The sequence below is a fragment of the Cupressus sempervirens genome, chromosome 9 (genome assembly GCF_028749045.1).
Source record: "Cupressus sempervirens isolate cs-2001-9-10 chromosome 9, ASM2874904v1, whole genome shotgun sequence".
NCBI lineage: Eukaryota > Viridiplantae > Streptophyta > Pinopsida > Cupressales > Cupressaceae > Cupressus > Cupressus sempervirens.
This window is the reverse complement of record NC_143126.1, coordinates 454,038,429-454,060,518: the sequence shown is the minus strand read 5'-3', so window position 1 is coordinate 454,060,518 and position 22,090 is coordinate 454,038,429. Positions and strand designations below refer to the sequence as shown.

At 33.9% G+C, this 22,090-nt stretch overlaps 1 protein-coding gene across 4 annotated transcripts; it reads left to right on the top strand.

Moving 5' to 3' along the window:
• Positions 1 to 12,833: 12,833 nt before the first annotated feature.
• LOC149539281 (uncharacterized) lies at positions 12,834 to 15,126 on the top strand. 4 transcript variants are annotated; one of them, XR_016356205.1, is made up of 5 exons: positions 12,834 to 13,147; positions 13,267 to 13,303; positions 13,408 to 13,529; positions 14,160 to 14,755; positions 14,855 to 15,126. XR_016356205.1 is itself a non-coding variant. In XM_089800607.1 (4 exons), the coding sequence occupies exons 1-4, from the start codon at positions 12,881 to 12,883 to the stop codon at positions 14,655 to 14,657; spliced, it is 489 nt and encodes a 162-aa protein (XP_089656733.1). In that variant the 5' UTR covers positions 12,834 to 12,880; the 3' UTR covers positions 14,658 to 15,126. The 4 variants fall into 4 exon arrangements, 2 of the variants coding, with proteins under 2 accessions (XP_089656733.1, XP_089656734.1); XR_016356204.1 differs by having other exon boundaries at positions 14,595 to 14,755; positions 14,855 to 15,041; XM_089800607.1 differs by having other exon boundaries at positions 14,595 to 15,126.
• Positions 15,127 to 22,090: the final 6,964 nt, after the last annotated feature.

The following is a 22,090-nucleotide window of genomic DNA, read 5'->3' as shown; positions in this document are numbered from 1 at the left end:
CATACCTTGAACTAAGTACAAGTGAAGAAAGGTACAAATTCCACATCTTTTGAATTATGGTATGAACACTCACCCAATGCCAAATATTTTAAGGTATTTGGAAGCAAGTATTACATTATTAAAGAAAATAGAAATGGTAAACTTGATGCTAAAAGTGAAGGAGGTATATTCCTAGGCCACTCCACAAGAAGTAAAGCTTATAACTATTTAAATACTAACACTAACAAATTTGTAGAAAGTGCAAATGTTAAGTTTGATGAATATATAGATGTGCATAAAGATGAACCAAAGAAGGAACCTGAAAACTAGAGATTCTTCATGTAGTATTATGAAGACATGTCTATTGGTGATGATAATTTTGCAAAACAAGTTGCTAGTCAATAAGAACCAATGATAGTTGAGTGTCATACAATGGTAGTTGAGTTGCAGTCAGGAGCCGAGTTGCATTTAGGAGCCAAGTTGCATTCAAAAGCTGAGGTACATTCTAATACTGAGATTAGTGTACATGAAAAGAATGTCGAGTTACCTAATAGAGAAGTGCATAATGATTCTAAAATTGATAGACCAATTGTGGAAAGAAGAGAAAAACCAATATTGTCAAAATATGTCAAAAGACATCACCCCACCGAACAAATTATTGGAGATAAAAAAGATAGACCAATGACAAGGAATAGGTTGAGAAATGATACGTGTTTATTAAGCATGCATGAGCCTAAGTCAGTAAAGGATACATTAGACAATGAAGATTGGAGTAAAATCATGAAAGAAGAGATTGATTAGATTGAGAAGAACAAAACATGGACTCTAGTACCCAGACCAGAGAACAAGAATATGATTAGAACCAAGTGGGTGTATAGAAACAAACTGGATGAGAATAGTAAAGTCATAAGGAATAAGGAAAGATTAGTTTGCAAGGGATATGCACACAAAGAAGGAATTGAATATGGAGAGACATTTTCCCCAGTTGCAAGATTGGAATGAGTAAGAACTCTTCTTGCTTACTTTGCATAAAAAGGTTTTAAAGTTTATCAAATGGATGTGAAGTCAACATTTTGTAATGGTATACTAGAAGAGGAGGTTTACATAGAACAACCAGAAAGATTTGTTGATCCAAACAATAAGAACATGGTATGTAGATTGCACAAAGCTTTATATGGTTTAAAGAAAGCTCCAAGAGCATGGTATGAGAGGCTTCACAACTATCTTGTGAAGATTGGTTTTGAGAAGACTAATGATAACAACAATCTGTACTTGAAGACAAAAGGAGGTAAAAGGATTTTACTAGCTGAAATATTTGTTGATGATATCATATTTGGAGGACAAAATACATTGTGTAAGACATTTGCAAATGAAATAAAGAAAGAGTTTGAGATGTCTATGTATGGAGAGATAAATTGTTGGATTGCAAGTATATTAGATGAAATATGGTATTTATATCACTCAGTCCAAGTATGTGAAGGAAATATTGAAAACTTTTGATATAGAGGATTCAAAACCTATTAGTACTTCTATGTTGACATGACACAAACTATCCAAAACTGATGATTCTACTAAAGTAAATTAGACATTATACAAGTCCATGATTGTAAAATAGCAATATGTAGTTCACAACAGACCTAACATTGCATTAGCTATTGGGATTGTTGCAAGGTTTTCTGCAAATCCCAAGGAGAATCATTTAATGATAGTTAAAAAGATCATGAGATACTTGAAAGGAACAAAAGACTATGGTCTATACTGCAAGAAAAATGACAATTTATAATTGAGAGCCTATATTGATGTTGATTGGGCTGCAAACATTAATGATAGAAAGAGTTTAAGTGGAGGAGAATATTTCTTAGGAAAGAGATTGGTCACCTAGACTAGTAAGAGACAAAATTGTATATCACAATCTACTGCTAAAGATGATTATGTGGCTAGTGTAGTGAATTGCACAAATGTGGTATGGATCAAATAGTTACTTAAAGGAATGAAGGAGGAAATTACTGAACATGTGGTACTTTATTGTGAAAATACAAGTGTTATAAACATATCAAAGAACCCTGTGAAGTACACAGTCAAAGAACATTGCAATCAAGTATCATTACTTGAGAGAGTTGGTTCAAGACAAAGAAGTGAGAATGGAATATGTGAATACAAAAGAATAGATGACTATTATATTCAAAAAAACTTTACCTAAGGATGCACATGAATATCGTAGAGGTAAACCAGGGGCAATACCCCTATCCAAAACTACTTAAGAAGAAAGAATAGTGCCCTACATCAACTAAGTTGAATGACATATTTTACAACTTGATGTAGTGGATCTTACTTTAGGAGGTTGCTTGAAGTAAGGAAGGAGTTGAAACAAAAGGTTTATAGCCACATGCAAGGTGATGGAGGGAGAACCTAAATTGATTATATTTGCATGTATAAATGACAAGTCTTTGGTATTGTTGTCAAAGAGGGAGATATAAGATATAAGGCTAAGGGAGATATAAAAGAAAGAGGGAGGGCATACTGAGAATATATTGATGAAGAAATCAGAGGAAGAGATTGGAGATCAAATGAAGGCACGCATAGTGATAGAGGGAGAGATTTCAATACAAGGTATACAACTTCTTTTTGTTATTGTTGTTAGTATTTGTTTTCCATCAGTGCCAAAGAGAGAGATTGTTGAAGTGAAGAAGATTCATAGAACTTTTATGAAACAATCATTATATTTTCAAAGATGTCAAACCTACTACTTGTTGCTAAGACAATTTCTTACTTTGGTTTGAATGCTATCATTTGTTTGATTGGAAGAGGATTTGAAAAGAAAGGATAACAAGAGAACCTAGAGAAAGGTTGAGTTATTTGGTGCATAAAAGGAGCACTAAGACCAATCAAGAAATTGATGATATTATGTACTGTTGATCTAATTAAGGCTAAAGTGAATGGTTGCTTAAGCTAAGCCTAGAAGAAGTATTTTCATAAAAAGTGTCTACCAAGCCTAGCCAAAAAAACAGTGGAAGCCAAGCAAACTTAGTTCAAGCCAAGTAGAATTCAACATGTGTCGAGTGTCAAAAAGTTAGTAGGATTTGAACATCAGAAAAATATAGTAAGTGTTGAGCATCAGGGAAATGATGGTATTGACTGAGTAAGGAAGACTTAGTTGATGTCGAGCAACCCAGTGTTGGTTGAATTCAAAGAGGATTATAGAAAAAGTTTCTAGATGGGACTAAAAGGGCCAACACTATTCTCACAAAAGGAGTTGGAAAAGTGGATAGATTCATTGAATCTTACCTGAACCTAGAATGGACGATTGTGGTTAAGCGAAAAAATACCTAAATTCTCTATATATAGAGATAGCAAGCCAAAAACAACAGTTATCATGTGCGAGAACCTAAGGAAGACAAGAAGTCTAGGGTGTTGCTTCATATGGTGGTTGAATAGAAGAGTCTACAATTGGAATGCAAAGCAAGAAGGCTTAAGAGGATGAATTATTGAAGGGTAAATAAGCAATCAGAGATAAAGGGTATGAATGCCAAGTGAAATGGAAGACTAAACCAGAGATCTATAATCTACAAGTGAGTTGTGTTTTATTATCAGATCAAGTCCTATTGCTACTTTCTAATCATTGTATTAGTTTGGATAAATCCTTTGGATTAAGGTTGACCTAATAGTCATTAGTGAATCCTTTAATAGGGTGATATTCTAATGGGATGTTCTAAACTCCTCTAACAAGGCTTACTCCTAATATGGTGATTGAAATCCTTCGACCAAGACACATTTAACAATGTAACCTTTAATAGGGTTGGATCGTCACAGAGCTCACTTCAGAAGAGTGAAAATTGGTAGCATGTTACTGGTGGTTTTTTCCAAATTGGTTTTCCATGTAAAATCCTTGTGTTAAATATGTGTGATTGATTTTGTGGTCTTGCATGTTTACATTTTTGCAAAGTTATTTTGACATAGGATATGGAATGTTATAAATTCCTCTAACAAGGCTTACTCCTAATAGGGTGATTGAAATCCTTCAACCAGGTCACATTTAATACTGTGCATTGTAACCTTTAACTAGGTTGGCTCGTCACAGAGCTCACTTCAGAAGAGTGAAAATTGGTAGCATGCTACTAGTGGTTTTTCCCAAATTGGGTTTCCATGTAAAATCCTTGTGTCAAAATGTGTGATCAATTATTTTTGTGGTTTTGGATGTTTACATTTTTGCAAATTTATTTTTGCATAGGACAACAATATGCATATGTTTAATGTATTGAATGGTCAATGCATGCATAAGGATAAGTTGCAGTATTGAAGATTTTTATTTGTACATTTGGAACTAGGATAACTGATTCACCCCCCACCCTTAATTATTCTAAAATATTTGAACACTACCTCCCTTTGATGATTTGGGAGTGATTAAGGAGTTTGTTTCTCCCTTTAACCCTACTGTCCCTAGGAAGAAATTTGTTGTCTACTAAGGGTCAGGTAGTATTGGGGTTAATGTTACTTAATACATGTATCTTGTCATTCTTATACCTCTTAGTGGCTTTTATCAATTGTAGGGGATTAATGTTCTTCATACTACCAAAGAGGGTGTGGTTGATTTCTTCAGAGATGTAAAGTAGTGGTTCCATGAGGTAAAAGAGATAAGCTCAAAAAAGGAGCCCTAGAAAGTAAACTAGATTTAGTGGAAACCTCGACTATGGGAAAGCACTTTATGGTAGATGTTGGTTTTAGTTATTTTGGTAGGGTTGAGGATGATACTAAGGAGTTGAGAATTTTAATCTCAAGGAGATGGAGGAATGACTCTTCACTTCGGAGAGTAAGATAAAGAATTTGGAAGAGGCTCTCAAGCGCATTGGTGAGTAGCATTTTAAGATCTTGGAGGCCTTTATTGAGCACATGAGGATTGCAGTTTCCAATATGGAGACTATAGGAAATGACAAGGCCATCATTTATCTACTTGATAATGAAGATAGCCTAGGTGAGACCATGTATGAGTCTGTAAAAATAAGTCATGTAAACACTCATACAAAGGATCAAACAACTAATAAATAGATTTTGGACCTGAAGAGGGTTGCTGACCTAAAGAGGATCGTTGCATTAAAAGACCAATTTTCCAATACCTGATATGACCACTCAACCTATAGTACACAAGAGGTAGTTAAACCCTTGTCACAGATCCTGAGGGGAGCACTAAATTTTTTTCCAACAATCTACCCCTTAGCATTACCTGAGGGTGTGAGGATTTGAACCTGTGACCAAGCTCTAATACCACTTATTAGAGTGGTGATAGGTCAATACTCGATACAACCACTCAACTTATAGTACATAGGAGGCGGTTAAGACCTTGTCACAAATCTTGAGGGGAGCATTGAATAAATTTCCAACATACCTATATTAGTATAGGTCAACCTAAATTGACCTATAACTAAGGGGGTCCCAAAAAGGGTGTCCTCAAGGTCTCAAAGAAAGTGGAGAAATATTCAAGAAATATAGAAACCACTAGAACGTATGACCAAAATTGTGATAAAATAACACCTAAAGGACCATTCTAGAAAATGAGAGATGACCTAGAAATTCAAGCAAGATTGGAAGAAGAGAGAGGGACCAAAAATACACAAATGAGGGCTAAAAGGTCTCAAAATGAAGTTCTTCAATTTTAAAATGGTACATTATTATAGGGATTTGATGCATTAGATTTGAGGAGAGATTGCTCACCTTTATCATGAGTTTCATCACCTTGGGTGCTTCTATTTATTTCTTCCCCTCTTTCCAATTTTTGAGCACTTTGGGTTGAGGTAGGGCTCTCAATAATTACTTATTTATTATGTATTTATTATTTCTTTTTATTTCTTTAGAATTGTGGTAGTTGAGAACCGATTTTCCTCCACAACTTTTTGTAGTTTTATGAGTGTATTAAATGGATATTAATATTTATGTACCTCAAGTTTTATGCATGTGCTCAAAACTTAACTTTTATAGTGGAGAAATTGGGTGTATTTTGAAAATGGGTTTTCAATTTCATCAAATTCTGAGCTAGTTGAATTTTAGGTGTTTTTGTGTTTCCTTATTTTGCATGCCACCCAAATTTAACTTGAGATTTTGTTGTCAAACTTTAGATATTGGAAATGGATTCTCCTCTATGTTTCCAATCATCTCATGGTTTTACTTTGTGGTTTTTGAATTCATGGGTGAATCCTTACTACTACAAAAGTGCTTGGTTGAGCGTATTTAGGCTTTTCATGAGATATTGCTTTATTGGAAAATATAGTCCCTTGCATGGCTTTGCATTGCATTGAGAAGCATAGTGATGGGTTTTCTCACCCACGAGCATGTGAGTGTGCTTTGATGGGATCTTGTAAGAACCAAATTCTTGGATTGAGGCCAAATGAGTAGCTTGAGCATTGAGGGTAGGGTTAGGAATCCACGTTGTCGTGTGACACTCATTGTATAATGAGAAGAGTATGCAGGGTAGATGTGTGTCTAAGGCCCCACCCCGACCCATCGTAGCATAGTTGATACCTTACTATTTTGATACTTATGACTCGATATGTCAAAACACTACCTAATGCTTTGAACATATTATGTCATTTCATGTTGTGTGATGTTTTACTTTCAGATATTTGTTTTCATCATTTAATGCTTTATGAACATGTTTACTAATGAAGTAAGTGAATGCAGAATTAACGCTTTGATTATGCAATTTTAATGATTAGGAATATGAGTAAAATGAGATAAACAACTGATTATTTAAAGGTGGATGTTTTAGTTAGGTGATTTCCCTAATACGTGATATACATATATGCATGTGATTTCTTGAGCTACTAATGTGTGCAATGAGTGTGTAGGATATTTTAACCAAGAAACTCGATGGAGGAACGAAACTAATCCCTATGTGATATTTGTGGAAACCTTGTTGTTCCTAACTTAATTATTTTGTGAGATGTATGAATGTATCTTTCTGTGATCAGTAAATGTTAATGTTTCGTAATTGTGTTCTTATAGTGTCACTTGACACTCGTGAATTGCATATGCATTCTGACATGCTAGTTAGGATTATCTGTATGACCTTTGGACCTAAGTCAGACTAAGCTAGTAACCTTTTTCATTAATTTTTTTTTTTAATCGAGTTTAGTCACCTCTAATCAAGATTAGTGCTTAATCTGCATTTTGAAGTTGTTAGATGGTCCTAAATATTCTTAGCTTTTGTTTGGTCCCAAATCAATTCCTAAGGCCTTAAATCATGAAATCTTTATACCCAAGGGGTATGGGCATGGGTTGGGGGCATTTTCCACCCCCTAAGCCCCTTTTTTTGACTTTTGAGGTCACTCAAAAAGTCTATTTTTGCCTTTGTGCGAAAATTGAAAGTAGTTACCATGAGTTGAATAACCTCAACTCCACTTGGAGATTAACCTTAGTTTTGGTTGAGTTAGAAACTTCTAGATTTTTAGGTGAGTGGGGAAAGTTATTGCCCTTTTTGGTGGTTGAGTTTGGATCTTATTTAGAGGCCCTTTTTGGAGTAGTTTTGGTTGTTACCCAATCTCTACTTTTAGAGAGGAGTCTTGGAAGATTGAAGGCAAGGAATGAAAAGCTCTTCTCAATTTGTTCATTTTACCATAACCTCTTGTGAAGGTAGGAGTTCTTCATCTCCTTGTTCATGTTGTTCATGTTTTTTCATGATGTTTCATGCTTGGTTCATGCTTATGCTATTGTGTTGTTTATTGGTATGCTTGTATGTATGTTGGGTATGCTTGGGAAGGATTGAAACCATGTTTTCTTAAATACTTTTCTCTCATCTTTTTGTTTGAATTTCGAAGTTTTCTTGTATGGGTGTTTTGGCATTACTCACCCTTGGATAGGGCAGAAGTGGCCAATTTCAGGAAAGGTCTTTTTAGTTGAACTCCAACAGTGTAGAGTCTCTTCTCAGGACGAGAAGAGGGAGAGAGGGTAGGGTGTTTTGGGCCCCCTACCTGTCAACACAAACCATGTATGAGTTTTGGCATGTAAGAATGGAAGAACAAAAGTTCTTGAGTTATAGCCCCGATTGGGCACCTGGTTGGTGTTGTGTCTGACATCTCCTATTGGAAAAATCCACCTTTCTCTAGTTTGATTCAATGTTGAATCCTGTTTTGAAAACCTAGTATGAATGTGAATGTTGGATTTTGCCTCCTTGTTATGCTTTTTTGTCACCTGGTCATATTTCGTTCCCTCCACGATCTTAGCAATGTATTGCAAAAAATGATATGGATCCCTTGATAAGGGTCATGAAAGAAATTTATTTGATTGTTGTAATTTCGGGATTGGAATTCAATGAAAATTGTATTTTAAAAACTTTGTTGTAATGGCAACGATGTCGAGTTTTGTTCATGGTTCTTTCCTAGCTGAGCCTTTGAATCAGGTTGCCAATAAAATAGTGATTGAGTATTATTGCTTCTCATGAGTTTTCTTTGTCATTTTCAGTTATATGGATGCACATAAAAAATAAGATGAAATGATTATGTTAAATTAGGCAAAAAAAATTCAAGTTTCATATATGTTGAAAACGAAAATTATGTTATGAACGTAGGTTCAGTTTTGTGATTATTGAAAACCAAAAATCAATCTTGCAATGTTGTTTAAAGAAGTTATTCAATTCTTGGCTTAACTATGTTTTAGCAAAATTCAATAGCATATATATATATATATATATATACACCCTCCTTTGAATAATGGATAAAATTGGTTTTCATACTTAGACAAATATTTACCTTTATGTCTTTTGTTCTTAAAATTTACAACACTAAGAAAAATTAAGACAAAAAAAAAAAAATTGTCCCAAGAGAGCAAAAACTCTCTGATTTTTGTATGGGCAAGAAAAATTTAATTCTCATGTGAAAACAGAGAATATTTAAATATAAATAAATGAATAAAACCAATACTTTATAATATCCTAAATATCCTATGTCTTACCAAATAAACTTTTAACTATAACTACCCTCCACCTCTTTTTCCTAGTGCAATCCATTTTTTTCTCCCCATTTGAAGTGCATTAACTTGGAGTGGGGGGGGGGGGGGGGGGGGGGGGGCTTGATTGACGTGTCAGAAATCATTAACAGGGTGGGCGCTTCTTATGTTGCTATTTCAAAAAGTTTTTATTAAATCTTTGTGGCATTAAACATGCCATGTTTCAAAAAGGTGTTTGAGGGTAATAAATACCCTAGGATGGCGCATAGTAGGGAGGAGTCGTTCTTGACTATGACTCCCCACTTGAGTTTTAATTCAGCGCTTGTTTTATGGTGGGTGGGGATGACATATTAATGCCATAGTTTGCTTTAGCGCCATAAATTATGGCAAGGTGGGTAGTATGTATAGTGTTTTATTTTAATTAATGCAATTAGTTTATATTGTTAAAAGTTTTTTTTTAGTTTTGTTTTAATTTTAAGTTTAGTTTAGATTAGTATTATTTTTATTTTTATTAAATTTAGTTTTGATATATTTTTAGTTTAGTGTTATAATTATGTTAGTTTAACCTTAATTTAAATCAGTCTATTTTGTTAGTATTTAAATTTTAGATAAGAATTGTTTTTAGATAATATTTAAATTATGTTAGTAAAATTTAAGAATAGTTTAAAATCTTATTAGCATTAATATGTAGTTAATTTAGATGTTTTTAACTATTAAGTTTAACATGTTTTATTAATATAAAGTTTCCTTTAAAATTTAAGGAAGTTTAAATTATTATTTGGTATTAATTGAAAGTGTATAGATTGTAAATTTATTTGGAAATTAGTAGAAATTTTATGAATATTTTTAAAGTGATAGTAAACTAGCGAGTGTCTCGGTTATTATGTTAGTAAATGTTAGACTATTAATTAATGTTAATTAGTTTTGCTTTATTCATTTAGTCAAATTTAAAATGGTTGTTATGTTAGGAACATTCTATATTCAAAAAAAAAAATCATGGATTTAAATAAAAATTGCAATGTGACTTTTATCTTAATTAGTTCTTGATTTAATAATTCAATTTAATTTGACTCATATTCATTTAAATGTTTTTCAATAATTTTAAAATACAATGTGGCATAAGAAATAAATTAACGAAAGAAATGTCATTATTAAATTAATAACGAGAGTTCGAATTTAATGAATTATTCCTCCTCAAGATTTTAAACTTAAGATGAAATGTAGAGAACCTATACTTTAATTGTGAACACAAACGTATCAACTTAATGAATTTTAATTATTAACTTTTTTTTTTTTAAATGTGTGTTTTGCCCTCGAAATTTGGGCATGACAGTGTGGAGAGGCTTGTCATAATATCTTGGCCTGGAAGTGAACGACAAGGTAACATAAGATATTTTAATAAGCGATAACCAAATAAATACATGTGGTAATAACTAATGTAAGATATTTGACCACCTAGGTGGTAGTTGGCATTCTAAGGGAGTTAGTGCAAGGTTGGTGTGTTTGGACATAGTCAACCTCTTGTTGGAGTTGGTGCAAGGACACAATATGTAGCCTCCAAGGGAGTTGAGTTACCATATCCTTGTTCTACTTGGGATACTATGAGACAAGTAATAACACTTCATTAGAGTCCCTACATAGTGGCCTATATTGTCTTTTGATAAGTGACCCAAAATACTGCATTGTGAACTTCATGAGAATTTATTTTATCTTGAGCTAAGCACTTAATTGATGTGTATGAAGCCTTTTACGTGTGTGTCTTATGTGACTGTGGTTGGGTTACTATCTCCATGAGTGTAATGAGGTGGGCATGGTTGTTTGACATGGTTGGGAGGCATTGAGAAACCGTACTACTACTAGGGATCAGAGTACAAATATGGTTTCCCTCTAGCTATAGGATTAGAGCTTTCTTGCTCACTCACTTGTTTGGTTTACTTTGATTATTACTTTTATGTACTTGATGATGCACATGTATATGCTTGATGTTGTTATTCTTATTGTGACAAATTACATTCATAGATTTATATTGATGTTGATCTAAATTATTAAATGTATACTTTATTTATGTATGACTCTATTACGTGTCTATCTCCTCAACATGCATAGTTATGGTACTCCTTGGTGTGGAGTTCAATATTTTTCTAGGATTTTTTTTTCTTAACTGAGAGACCTTGTCCAACAGAACATACAATAAAAGTTCTTTGTCATATGAGAGACATTCTATCAAATGGCAGAGGGATTATGTCATACAAAAAGTACTTGTTTGTATGAATCTAGATTTTGTCTTATGCGAGACCTACTAAATAATTGTACTAGGGCTAGTTCTAGCTCATACGAGCTTTTGAAGTAGTTTATCATTTGGCAAACAATGAACATTTCTGCCCTTTATTAGAAAGTTTGAATAGGTGATTTAGAAAACCTTTTTCGAGGTAGATCCTTCCCAGTTAAAATAGAGCAAATCTCTATCATTAGAGTAGTATTTGTTTGCATTGTTTATAATTGGATATGTGGTTAAATTGGTAAATGAACTTGTATGGTTAACCATGATAGGAATTGTACTTTGGGATTAACTTGAACATCATGATTAGAATGGTTAGTGTAGTATCTTTCCTTGATGAATTCTTATTTGTTAGTCATTCCTTATGTTGTGAATCATGGACATGTGTTTTTGTCCCATGTAATTGGTTAGTGGCTTGGGAATATTTGGAGGCATTGAGAAGACTCCCTCTTGCATATGTGCACATGTAGTGATGACATGTTCCTCGCACTTTGTGTATTCATTATGCTTGTTGTTGCACTTGCTTACTTAGATGTGTAGTAACTCACTTAACTTTAACAATTGTTTGTTGTTAGTGCATGCTTTTTCCTTGTGTCCAAGAATTCACATGCAAGGCTGTACATAATAATTCAATCAATTAGCACAAGGATACTTAAGCATCCTAATTTTTATTGCTTGAGGGGAAAAATTCTAGGGAACTCTAGGATTTGTCTTTTACCTTTCCCAAATATGAAAGGAAATACTTCCTACTCATGGAGGCATTGAAGATTAGAAATCAATACTATTGATTGAATCAAGTTAGAAAGACATTAGAATTCAAAACTCAAGCTTGTTGATTAATTCATGCTTGACAATTGTTAAAAATCACTAGGATCAATGCTTTTTCCCAATGCATGTAAAGAGAAGTTAGAGCTCAAAACCTCCTAACCTCAGTTCGTGTTTGAGTAGGACTCAATATAGTCCCTATATTTATTGAAGATTCTTTTGTATTTTTTCTCAAGAGTATTATTTTTAGAAGTTTTAAATTTTATCATTAGAACAAATTGTGTTAGTGTTTTTTAGTTTGCAAGTGGAGGATGATAGGTTTTCTAAAGTATTTTCAAAACTCTTAAAAGTGTTATATGAGGTGTCAATTGAAGCTCTAGCTATTATAGTTTTGCTTATTTAAAATTTGATAATGCTTGTAAATGTCTTGAAAGTTTATTTTGTCAACAAGAATTCTCCTAAGACCATGTTTAAAGAATTAGTTTACAAGACCTACGTCCTTCACATGGTTTATCTTAATGTTGTCAAAGTCTCTCTAAAGAAATAAACTAAACTAAGCAAACCCTTTCTAATTAAATTAAAACACAAAACCTACCCATAAACATGTAAATAGCACATGTATAGATATATGAATTCAAGTTCATATAAGAATCTTCAACAAATAGCATATATATATATATATAGACTGAGCACAAAACCTTAGGAAAGCTCGTCCATCAAATAAAGATTTTGAATTTAGACAAAGGCCAAATGATAATGAAAAAACATTTAAAATATAACCCTTATTACCCTTAATGAATGGATTAGTTATCTTAAAATGGCTTATGCAATCTGTTCTCGCGACAGTATATACAGAAGCTTATCTCCAAAATAAAACTTCAATTGTGGCACGCATTAATTCCTGTATTCCTAAATTGGCACCCAAAAATGGGATCCTCATACAGGATGCACAGTGCCCCAATCTCTATCTTAAGAATGATGCCTCTTCCCCAAAGGCCGCTTCAGCCTGTGTGTCATTTTACACGGAGACCATTCAGTAGCAGCAGATACAATGGCTGTAAGCTGTCTCTAAAGCTGAAGCCAATAAAGGTTAGAGGTCGTCAACATATAATTTCAGCTACAGCAGGGCAGCTACAACCACTGGATTTAACAGAAGAGAATGTTAATCAAGTACTCGCCGAGGCAAAATCAGAGGTGGGTTCGTCTCTTAAAGTAATATAATTTCAATTTTTAAATTTTTTTATCACTGGTCTAATCAAAAGTGATTTGGGCACCATTTGTTTGATGATATATTAGATGTTGTGGTGTACCAGTTCATGCAGCTTTTTGATCCAGCAGTGGGCATTACAGGTTAATTCTTTTTCCTTTTTTCTTTGTTTCCCCATTTTAGGGTTTATTTCATGTAGAGGGTTTTGGATTTATAAAATTGTTTTAACCATTCATAAGTTTTTCAGGTGTGGTAGAGCTTGCAGAGTTGGATGGGCCATTTGTCAAGCTCCGTTTAAAGGGCCGCTTTTGGCACAAACGATCCACGGTGCTAGCGAGGCTTGGCACTTACCTACAAAAGAGAATACCTGTAAGTGTCATTATAGCAGCTATTGTTGGTTCTTTTTGTGAGTACATTAATCAGGCATATATCTATATTAAAGGATGTTTTTCCCCTAAAACTGTTATTAGAAGGGGATTCATTGAGTCAAATTCAGAAATGTAATGTAATCCAATTGCACTCAACGAATTTAAATTTTGTGTCAAATTATATAACACGTCGTCATCCTTCATTGCTCTTATCATTTTGAGAAAACAGACCAACCCAAATTGCTTAGACTCCTCTTTCTGTCCCTATTTTCATGGCTAGGAGAATTTAGTCTTGATCTGGAGAGGTTTAAAGTAGGGAACCCCACTCTCACTAGATCAGCATGCTAATGATACACCAAGACAGAATCCCAAATTCTTCTACGTTAGGTAGGAATCTATAATGATCCTTCATTTGCAGGAACTGGGCCAGGAAAAATTTCTAAACATAACTACAGTTTGAGTATTTTTTCCAGCGAGATTACTTTTCAATATATCATAGAAATTGTAAAAATTCTTACTGATTTTCTCTGATATACAACTTTCCAGGGTAATTTTTGCTCCCCACCTTGTCTCTTACTTTCGAGGAGGATTTTTATTGCCCCTGACTACTCTAGATATACTCTTTGTTCAGGGCTTGATGTTTGACCAATACTATTCTGGGCAGTCACATCATAGAGTGTCAAACTGATCACACAGGCGCAACAGCCAGATATTCCTCTGAGATAAGCCTTATCAATTATATGCTTTAAACTAGCTAAATTTTGACACATTTTCTGATGTTGTGGATGATATTGTTTTTTGCCTCCAAAGATCTAGCCTTCTTATGAGCTAATTGTAGATGATTTGAGAGCTCTTGTAAATTCTATGCCACTCAAATTAGTTTAGCCTATGGTATCTCTTCTATCTTGCTTCCATGTTATGAAATATGCGGGCACAATGGTTCAAGAAGGTTTAACTTATACTCTGCTACAGGAACTTTTTGTAATTGGTGCTCTTAGACTACTATTGTTTGTGTGTTAGGCAGTTTCAAGTTATCATATTCACATGTTAACATGGATGATAACAGGAAATTTTGGAAGTGGACATAGAAGATGAAGCTCAATTGGATGATAGTCCTGAGAATTTTTAAGGTTCTCCTTCTTACTGCTTGAGTTTAGTAGAGGAGGACTTTTTTGACACGCAAAAGTTGAACAGTTCAAGAACATGCCCAAATGAGAACAACTGGAGGTATTTCAGTGTATATTTTCTTTTGATTCAAATTAGTTGGTGATCTAGTGTTATTGAGCGAGCGATCCACAACAATGATAAATGATTTGTTTGTAACAGTATTCTGGGTTGGCTTGTGACTAAACTTAGTGAATTCAAAAAACATGTATCTTGTCTTGCAATATAAGATCATTAGTTTCAAGATAAGCTGTAACAGTTGTTATCATTCAATGGCATGCACAGCCTGCCTTGTTGTTCAGCTTCAGATTCCAATTGAGAAATCGGTGTTTGCTAGTTTACAAAGACATTTCACTTGTATACTTGTCCATTTATTGGGTCTTTTAGCTTTAACCTATCATTCGAACTTCTAATATATGCTTCTTGTTGTCGAATACTTAGAATGTATAATGCTGGAACTACTCTGTTTCTATGGGTAATTATTAGGTGCAGGATACTATAGCATTCAGTTCAACTTTTCAATTTGATTGTCCAATCAAATCATTTTATTTTATCGATTGTTGTTTGTTATAATAGTGTTTCTTATAGTGTGTGTGACTTTTAATTTTTTATTCAGCAAAATTAATAATTACATTGAAATCACTCTACTTTTTTGAAAATGACAACATTAAAATAACATAATAAATATGTACCAACCAAGCTCATACTATTTATGAATATCTTGTACAAATACTTTAATAAAAATTGATTGTAGAATTTGGCAGTTTATATATATATATATATATATATATATATATATATATATATATATTATTGCCCCTACAGGGCCTTCTGCAGCGCTACTGCTACCCCTAAAGATATATGGGGCCCTGGGTTATCCACCAGCATCAAAGGGTGGGTTTCTCCATCAGTGGTTCCAGCTCGTGGGGTACTCGGCTGGTTATAGATTTGTATGATTGACCCGGCTAATCTGACTTATCTTCACCATTATTTGTATGCCAATTGAGTTATTTAATCATGAATCTGTAATTTTTTAATGCATTCACTAACACCTGTTGTAATACTCAAAATTTGCAGGCCAAAGAAATCAAATATTGACTTCTTCTTTTGTCAAGTTAAATATTTAGGCACTTAATTTAATTTAATTTTTTTGTCAATATTATAGATAGTTCTATATTCTATATTCAACATGAACTAGACACTATGCGTCCTTGTTTTTAATGTAGGAGTTTCGTACAATTTGGTGTGTAGTTTTTGGTGATAGACCATTAAGTTTGATTTAAAACATTAGGAAAAATAGATGATACAATCAATTTCAAAAACATTATATATTCATTTCACCCATACCACACTGTTATTTAATTTCTTTCATTCCACTCATACCACAATGTTATTTGAATTCTTTCATTCCACTCATACCACAATGTTATTTAATTGATGTTTGTTGATTCTCTTGGTTTTGCTTATTTTAAGCCCTAGGTATGGCATGCCCCCATTTCTAAAACATTGTAGATAATGCATCATTTGTTTAATGTGGTTGCTCAAATATAGCGTAACTATTCTAGATTTAACCAACAACTTTTATATGGTTTGGAAGGAGACCTTTTCTTAATGTTGAAAGATATATGCTTTGGAGTCTTTGAATTTTTTTTTTACTTGGGCCTTTTGTATTTTCATTGTGGCCAAATCTTTAAAATGTGGAATACTGTGTAGTTTTAACATGAAAATATTGAACTTGGTTATCATTCTAAAATGATAGTAAATTTGCTTGAAAATATTGGCCTTTGACATTTGGGAGTACTGTGATGCAAAAGTTTTATATTTGTAGAAAATTAAGTTCAATGAACCTGTAATATAGACAATGTGAAACAATAGTATTAAAATATAAATATGGTAAAAATTATTTTATAAATTTTTAATTTGTAAAAAAAGCATTGGAAGATTAGAGAAATTTTGTGATTCTAAAAAATGCTTCTAATATAATTCAATCCTAGTTTGATTATTGAAGCATCATTGTAGGTGTCAACTTTTTCTTGGATTATTTATATGAAAAGTGAAAAAAATTATTTAGCATAATCTCTCTTGAAAATAAGATTTTGCCAACATAAAGTGATAAGGATTTGAGCAAAGAAAAAATACATTGTGTATGATGTTATAAAAGGACATGACCAACAACAAATGAGCTATAGATGAAGTATATCATGGATAATCGATCTGAGAAAACTTCAATGGGTTGGATTCCGTTGCAGAGGTTAACATGCTAAAATTTGTGGCTAACATGTCATGTTATCTGCATTTTACTATTTTGCAGAGTCACTTTTATGTGCTTTGCGAAATAGCAAGACCTTCCTTGTTAACCTCTTTTCACTATTTTGCAACACTTTCTTTTTCCCTCTTTCAAAATAGCACCAACCATCGGATTTAAAGCTCTTCTTCATTGACAATTGTGTTTTAATCATTCATTGGGGTACCTTTTGCTACATTTGGGTTGTCCATTTCTAATGCAAAGATCTTCATGGAAGCTCATCAGTTTTTCTAGGTAGATCAGATCTTTTCCATGCAGGTCAACTCAATAGGTGTATGCGGATGGGATAACATTGCATATTATCCCTTGCATTTTTTGATAGTGACACAATCTAATTTCCTTCATTCACAATGCACTTTCAAGGCTGTTTCTTTAATCTAGAGTGACTTTTAGGGCCTTGTTGCATGATGCTAATGTATTCTCATGCTTGTTTATTTCTTGTAAGGATCAAATATGTCAGATTTATCCTTTCATTTGCTAGGTACATTCCTCTTGGCTTTTCTTGTCACTTCTATGAGCAAGTTGTATTATATGATCATATTTCTTTTTGATTTTCTTTATTGCTCCTCTATAACCCTAACTCTTGCCATGTTGGGGTTCGAACTTCATGTAAACATTTGAGTTATGCTTGAACTCTTTAAAAGCAATCTTGTACATAATTTCTAGGTTCTTCTCTATCTCATTACAACAACATTATGCTTTGTATTTGTAACTTCCTATTGCCTTTCATAAATAGAAAACTAAGCTTTTATCTTATCTTGCTAATCTGATTCATTGTGCAATCTCTTTCCTTGTATGGATTATTTCTTTTATATTCTTTCAAATCCATGTGTTGTGTTAAACTTGCTCTCCTTGAAAGGTAGGTTGGAGTTGAGATCTGTGTATTTAGGTGATTTATTCATGTTTTGTGCAGTTATAGGCAGAGGTAGCAACCATGTTTCAATCTGATGCATCACCCCCTTTCATTTCAGCAACTTACTTTTATGCATTCCTTCCCCCTTTTTCTCAAATTTTTTTAGTTTAGGTGCATTGTGATTGTATAGAATTCGACCTTCTCCGAAGATTCAACCTCAGAGCGCAAGTCCCACACTTGGTAGTTGTTTCCATGTTACACGAGATCGCTTGAGGGTCATACCTTAAGCAAGGGCATAGACTTTTGTGTCAACAAGTCCCATTAGAATTTTTTTTTTGGGTTACATGACTATTCAAAATCTCTTGCTAGAAAATAGGATCCCCTACTTTTTAGATCTTAGAATTTGAGCTAGTGAAAATGGGGTGGAGCTGGAAATTGGCCCACTAGTGAAAGAGCACATGTCAAACTTCTCTTACTTGATTTCCAAACAAAAGAAAAACTGCAAGGAAACTAAATTTCTTAACCATTATTTTTTATTTCACAATAAAATTTGCAAGACCCAACTTCCTTCAATTAAATAGCTTAAACTTTTAAGTTCAAATCGTCTACAAAACTCATGGGATCATATAGCTTTAACTATTCCTAGAAAATCTTAGATGGGACCCCAACATAAAAAGGTGTAGTGGAGGAAGTTGTCATGAGTAAACATATAATTTAACTTGGAATTTATAAATCGTAAGTTGGGATTATGTGTTAGCATAGGATTTTTCATATGCGGAAGCTTAGCTTGTTCCATTGAGATGAATTAAACTTGTGGTTCTAGTGCATGTTTTTTGAGGGGTAAATGTTTTGGTTTGAAGTTATGAATTAATGAGGTCACAAACATAGGACCTCAACTTCAAATAATATATTGGAGGGGTTTGAGCCTTGATGACAAGAACCACAACATCACCATTTAGCCACCACACTATGCGAATAATAGTAGTTCTAATGTATATTAAGAGTTAGGTAGGCAGGTTGAGTGATCAAGGAGATTCTTATGCATTGCTTTGAGAGGAGAAAAATGGAATTTATGGGTACAAGACCTTCTCTAGCCTTTGATGAAGTTAACATGTTAACGCACAATAAGATATAGAGTTTAGGAAAACAAGTTGCTAAGTGATAAAAAATAGTTTTCCCTACCAAAATACGTTGCATTGAGTTTTAATTTGTTGCCAAGATTTCCAATTAAAGCTTTTTGGAACCATAAGATTTGGAAAATCTGAATTCCCAATTTTAAAAAGGTGTTTTCCTTTAACTCAGTGGATCAGTTTATTCCATTAAATAGTAGAGGCAAAACTCAGATCATAGTTGAGAAATTGATAAAATAAAATAAACCTTCTTAATTTGATTTGCCAAGTTTACATAATGGGTGTTAAAGGAGTATAACCATGCATTTTAAAGAAGGTTGCAAGTGTATGTCCTACTAATTAACTAAGTTCAAGGATGTCATGCAAAAGCAAAGAAGATGCATTCTTGAACAGGTTTCTTCTAAGGAGTGCCCATGTGGCTTTCAATATCCACTTGTTGGTGAGTAGGGTTCCTTATGTGAGGGTTCAATAATCCTTGAGCTACCTTTCTCTTTTGGTTTGATATAATGCAAGTAAGATGCAGATGATAGACCTTTGTTGTTGCCTCACATACTCATTTTATATTAGGATTTGGAAAGCAACAAACATAATGAAATGTGGATATGACTAGCAAGGATGATTTTGTAATAAACTTGATTATAATGAAATTTATTAATGCCCAACAAGAGACCATAAAGGGTCTAAGGGATCGAAAGAAAGCAACTAGGGCAACAACCAATAGAAGGAGCACCAAACATTGTCCAAGAAGAAACAAAAAAGGAAAAAAAAAACAACACAACTAAAGAAGAAAGACAAAGGATTTTGTTAGCTATTTTGCCCTCCCACCAAAATTCGTATTTCATATTTGGAAAAATGTCTAACATTCATTCAAATATTTGAAAATTCAAACATTAGGGCTCGCATCTTCTTATCCATCGATAAAAAAGAATCCACGATTGTCACTTTGTCATTATCAGAAACTGTAGATCTTTTAATTCATGCGAAAAAGCGACAACATGCCAAGTAGCATCATGGACCCCTTTCTCTTTTTGGTCAGTGCAGTCATCAACAAGTTTCCATTCACCATCAGGTTGAAGATGATCTACGATCGTTGTTATATCACTATGCAAAGATGCGAGGGAGTTATTTTATGCGACATAGTGAGAACTTGACACATGGAATTGTTGAGGTCACTTCTCTTGTAGGCCACAAAGTGGAATGGTGTCAGAACTTGTCAGACCAACATGGTTATGTCAGAGCAGTGTGGTAGGATGACGAGTTTTGATTAGTCAATGGTGCTGAGTTGTCAGGTGGGCCAAGTTCTGCCTTGCCTTCATTGCTCAATTGCATGAGTTATTCAGCTAAACTGGGTCAAGGTTCCAAAGGAGTGATTTCCTTTGCTTTGCACGGTTGCTTTGAGTTGGGGTAACCATGTGTTTGATGCTATGATCATGTGATGGTCAGTTTAAGTCGTGATGATACGATAAAGGGCAAATCCCAAGTGTTTCAATAATTCATTTTGTACCGTCAAATTTTCAGGATCTACGACTAGCACACAATTGTGAGTTAAGGAGAAACTACAGTTAGAGTTGTGATCAAGCAATTTCCTTTGCTTTGCTTGGTTACAAGGTTAAGATGCTGACTTCAGGTTATGGGGACGATGGCACGAATACAATTAAGAATCATAGTCTTCGCAAGGTCACCATAGTTAGAAGAAGATGCCAGAGTTAAGCTGTAAAGTAGTGACTAGCAGTTAAGTGTTGATGTTCGTTGTTTTGTATGGATAAACAGTTTATGAAGTAACAAATTAGTGAAGCCTACGATAGAATAAGGTGGTCAAACCCATGAAGACTTTGCAAGGTGGTAGAAGGAAATAAAACTATTGGGCCACGTGGCAGATTATCTGAGTTTCTTCGTCAACTTGCTGTTTTTTCAAGGGTTTTGATATGTCAAAGGGTTTGAAAAAAGGGGAAATAATGGCAAAAATAACAACCACTTTGTGGTTCTCCCCATGTACAGTTATGGCTAAGGCTTTCTATCTAACCATCTAGTGGTTCATATTTCTCCATTCTATATTGATAGCCGCCAATTCTGTCCCTTCCAAGATTGAATATGCGTATGAGGATCATATTTCTGCACATGGGCATGAATCTAAATAAACCCTTCTATATTAGCATTGATGTCTCTCTGCAACTTGTTATTAATGGTTGATTTCCTGGCTTCTAGTAGAAGTTATCTCAGTTATGCCTCAACTATAAAGACATATTTTGTAGTCTTTGTAAGGATTGATCTTTCTTTGATTCTTTAGTATTTCTTCCCCATGCATACTACTATAATTTCTTGTGCTTTTGAGCCATTGTAATTCCCTATTATGTCTCTTTCAACCATTAACACACTATGCAAGATTTCTTTGCCTCTGGTTGATGTTCTTGTCTATATTTTGTAACTATATGATTGTATCTATTTTAGCATTTGAATGATATTAATTGAAGTTTCTTCCTATAGCATTCTTGTGTTGTCTAATCTATCTATGGTTGTTAGATTAAGCAAGGTCTGAATCTGTATTCTTTGAAATTATAACTGGTTAACTATGCATTCATGGGTAGAGATAAGATCAAACACTCTATTTTGGTGCATCACCTCCTTAGGTTAGAATAGGTGGATTTTCTTTCTTGCATCCCCTTCTCCCTTTTCCTCTCCAAGTGTAGTTAAGTGCTAGCAAAGGAAGTCGGCCTTCTTCGGAGACTCAACCTCATAGTTCAAGTCCCACAGCTTGGAGGTCGTTTCCATGTTTCACAAGGTCGTCCTTAGGTAAAAACTTTGGACAAGGGTGCAGACTTTTGTGACAATAGTTTTTGATGCCCGTTGGGACCATCATATTAGAAGATTACAAGTTCACTGGTGTCAAAGAAAGATTATATGATTATGCTGAAGAGATAGTACTACCTTCAATGTTCAAGCCTTCACGAGGCTCATTCTTCAAGTACTCAGAAACTCCAAACTCTAAATACATCTTGTTCCAAACCCAGTTGTTGTGATTCATGCCCAAAGCTCACACAAGGGCAACATCCTCTAGAGGTAATTATCAGTATTTAGAGCTTTCATTTTGAAATCCTAGAAGAAAGAAGTCT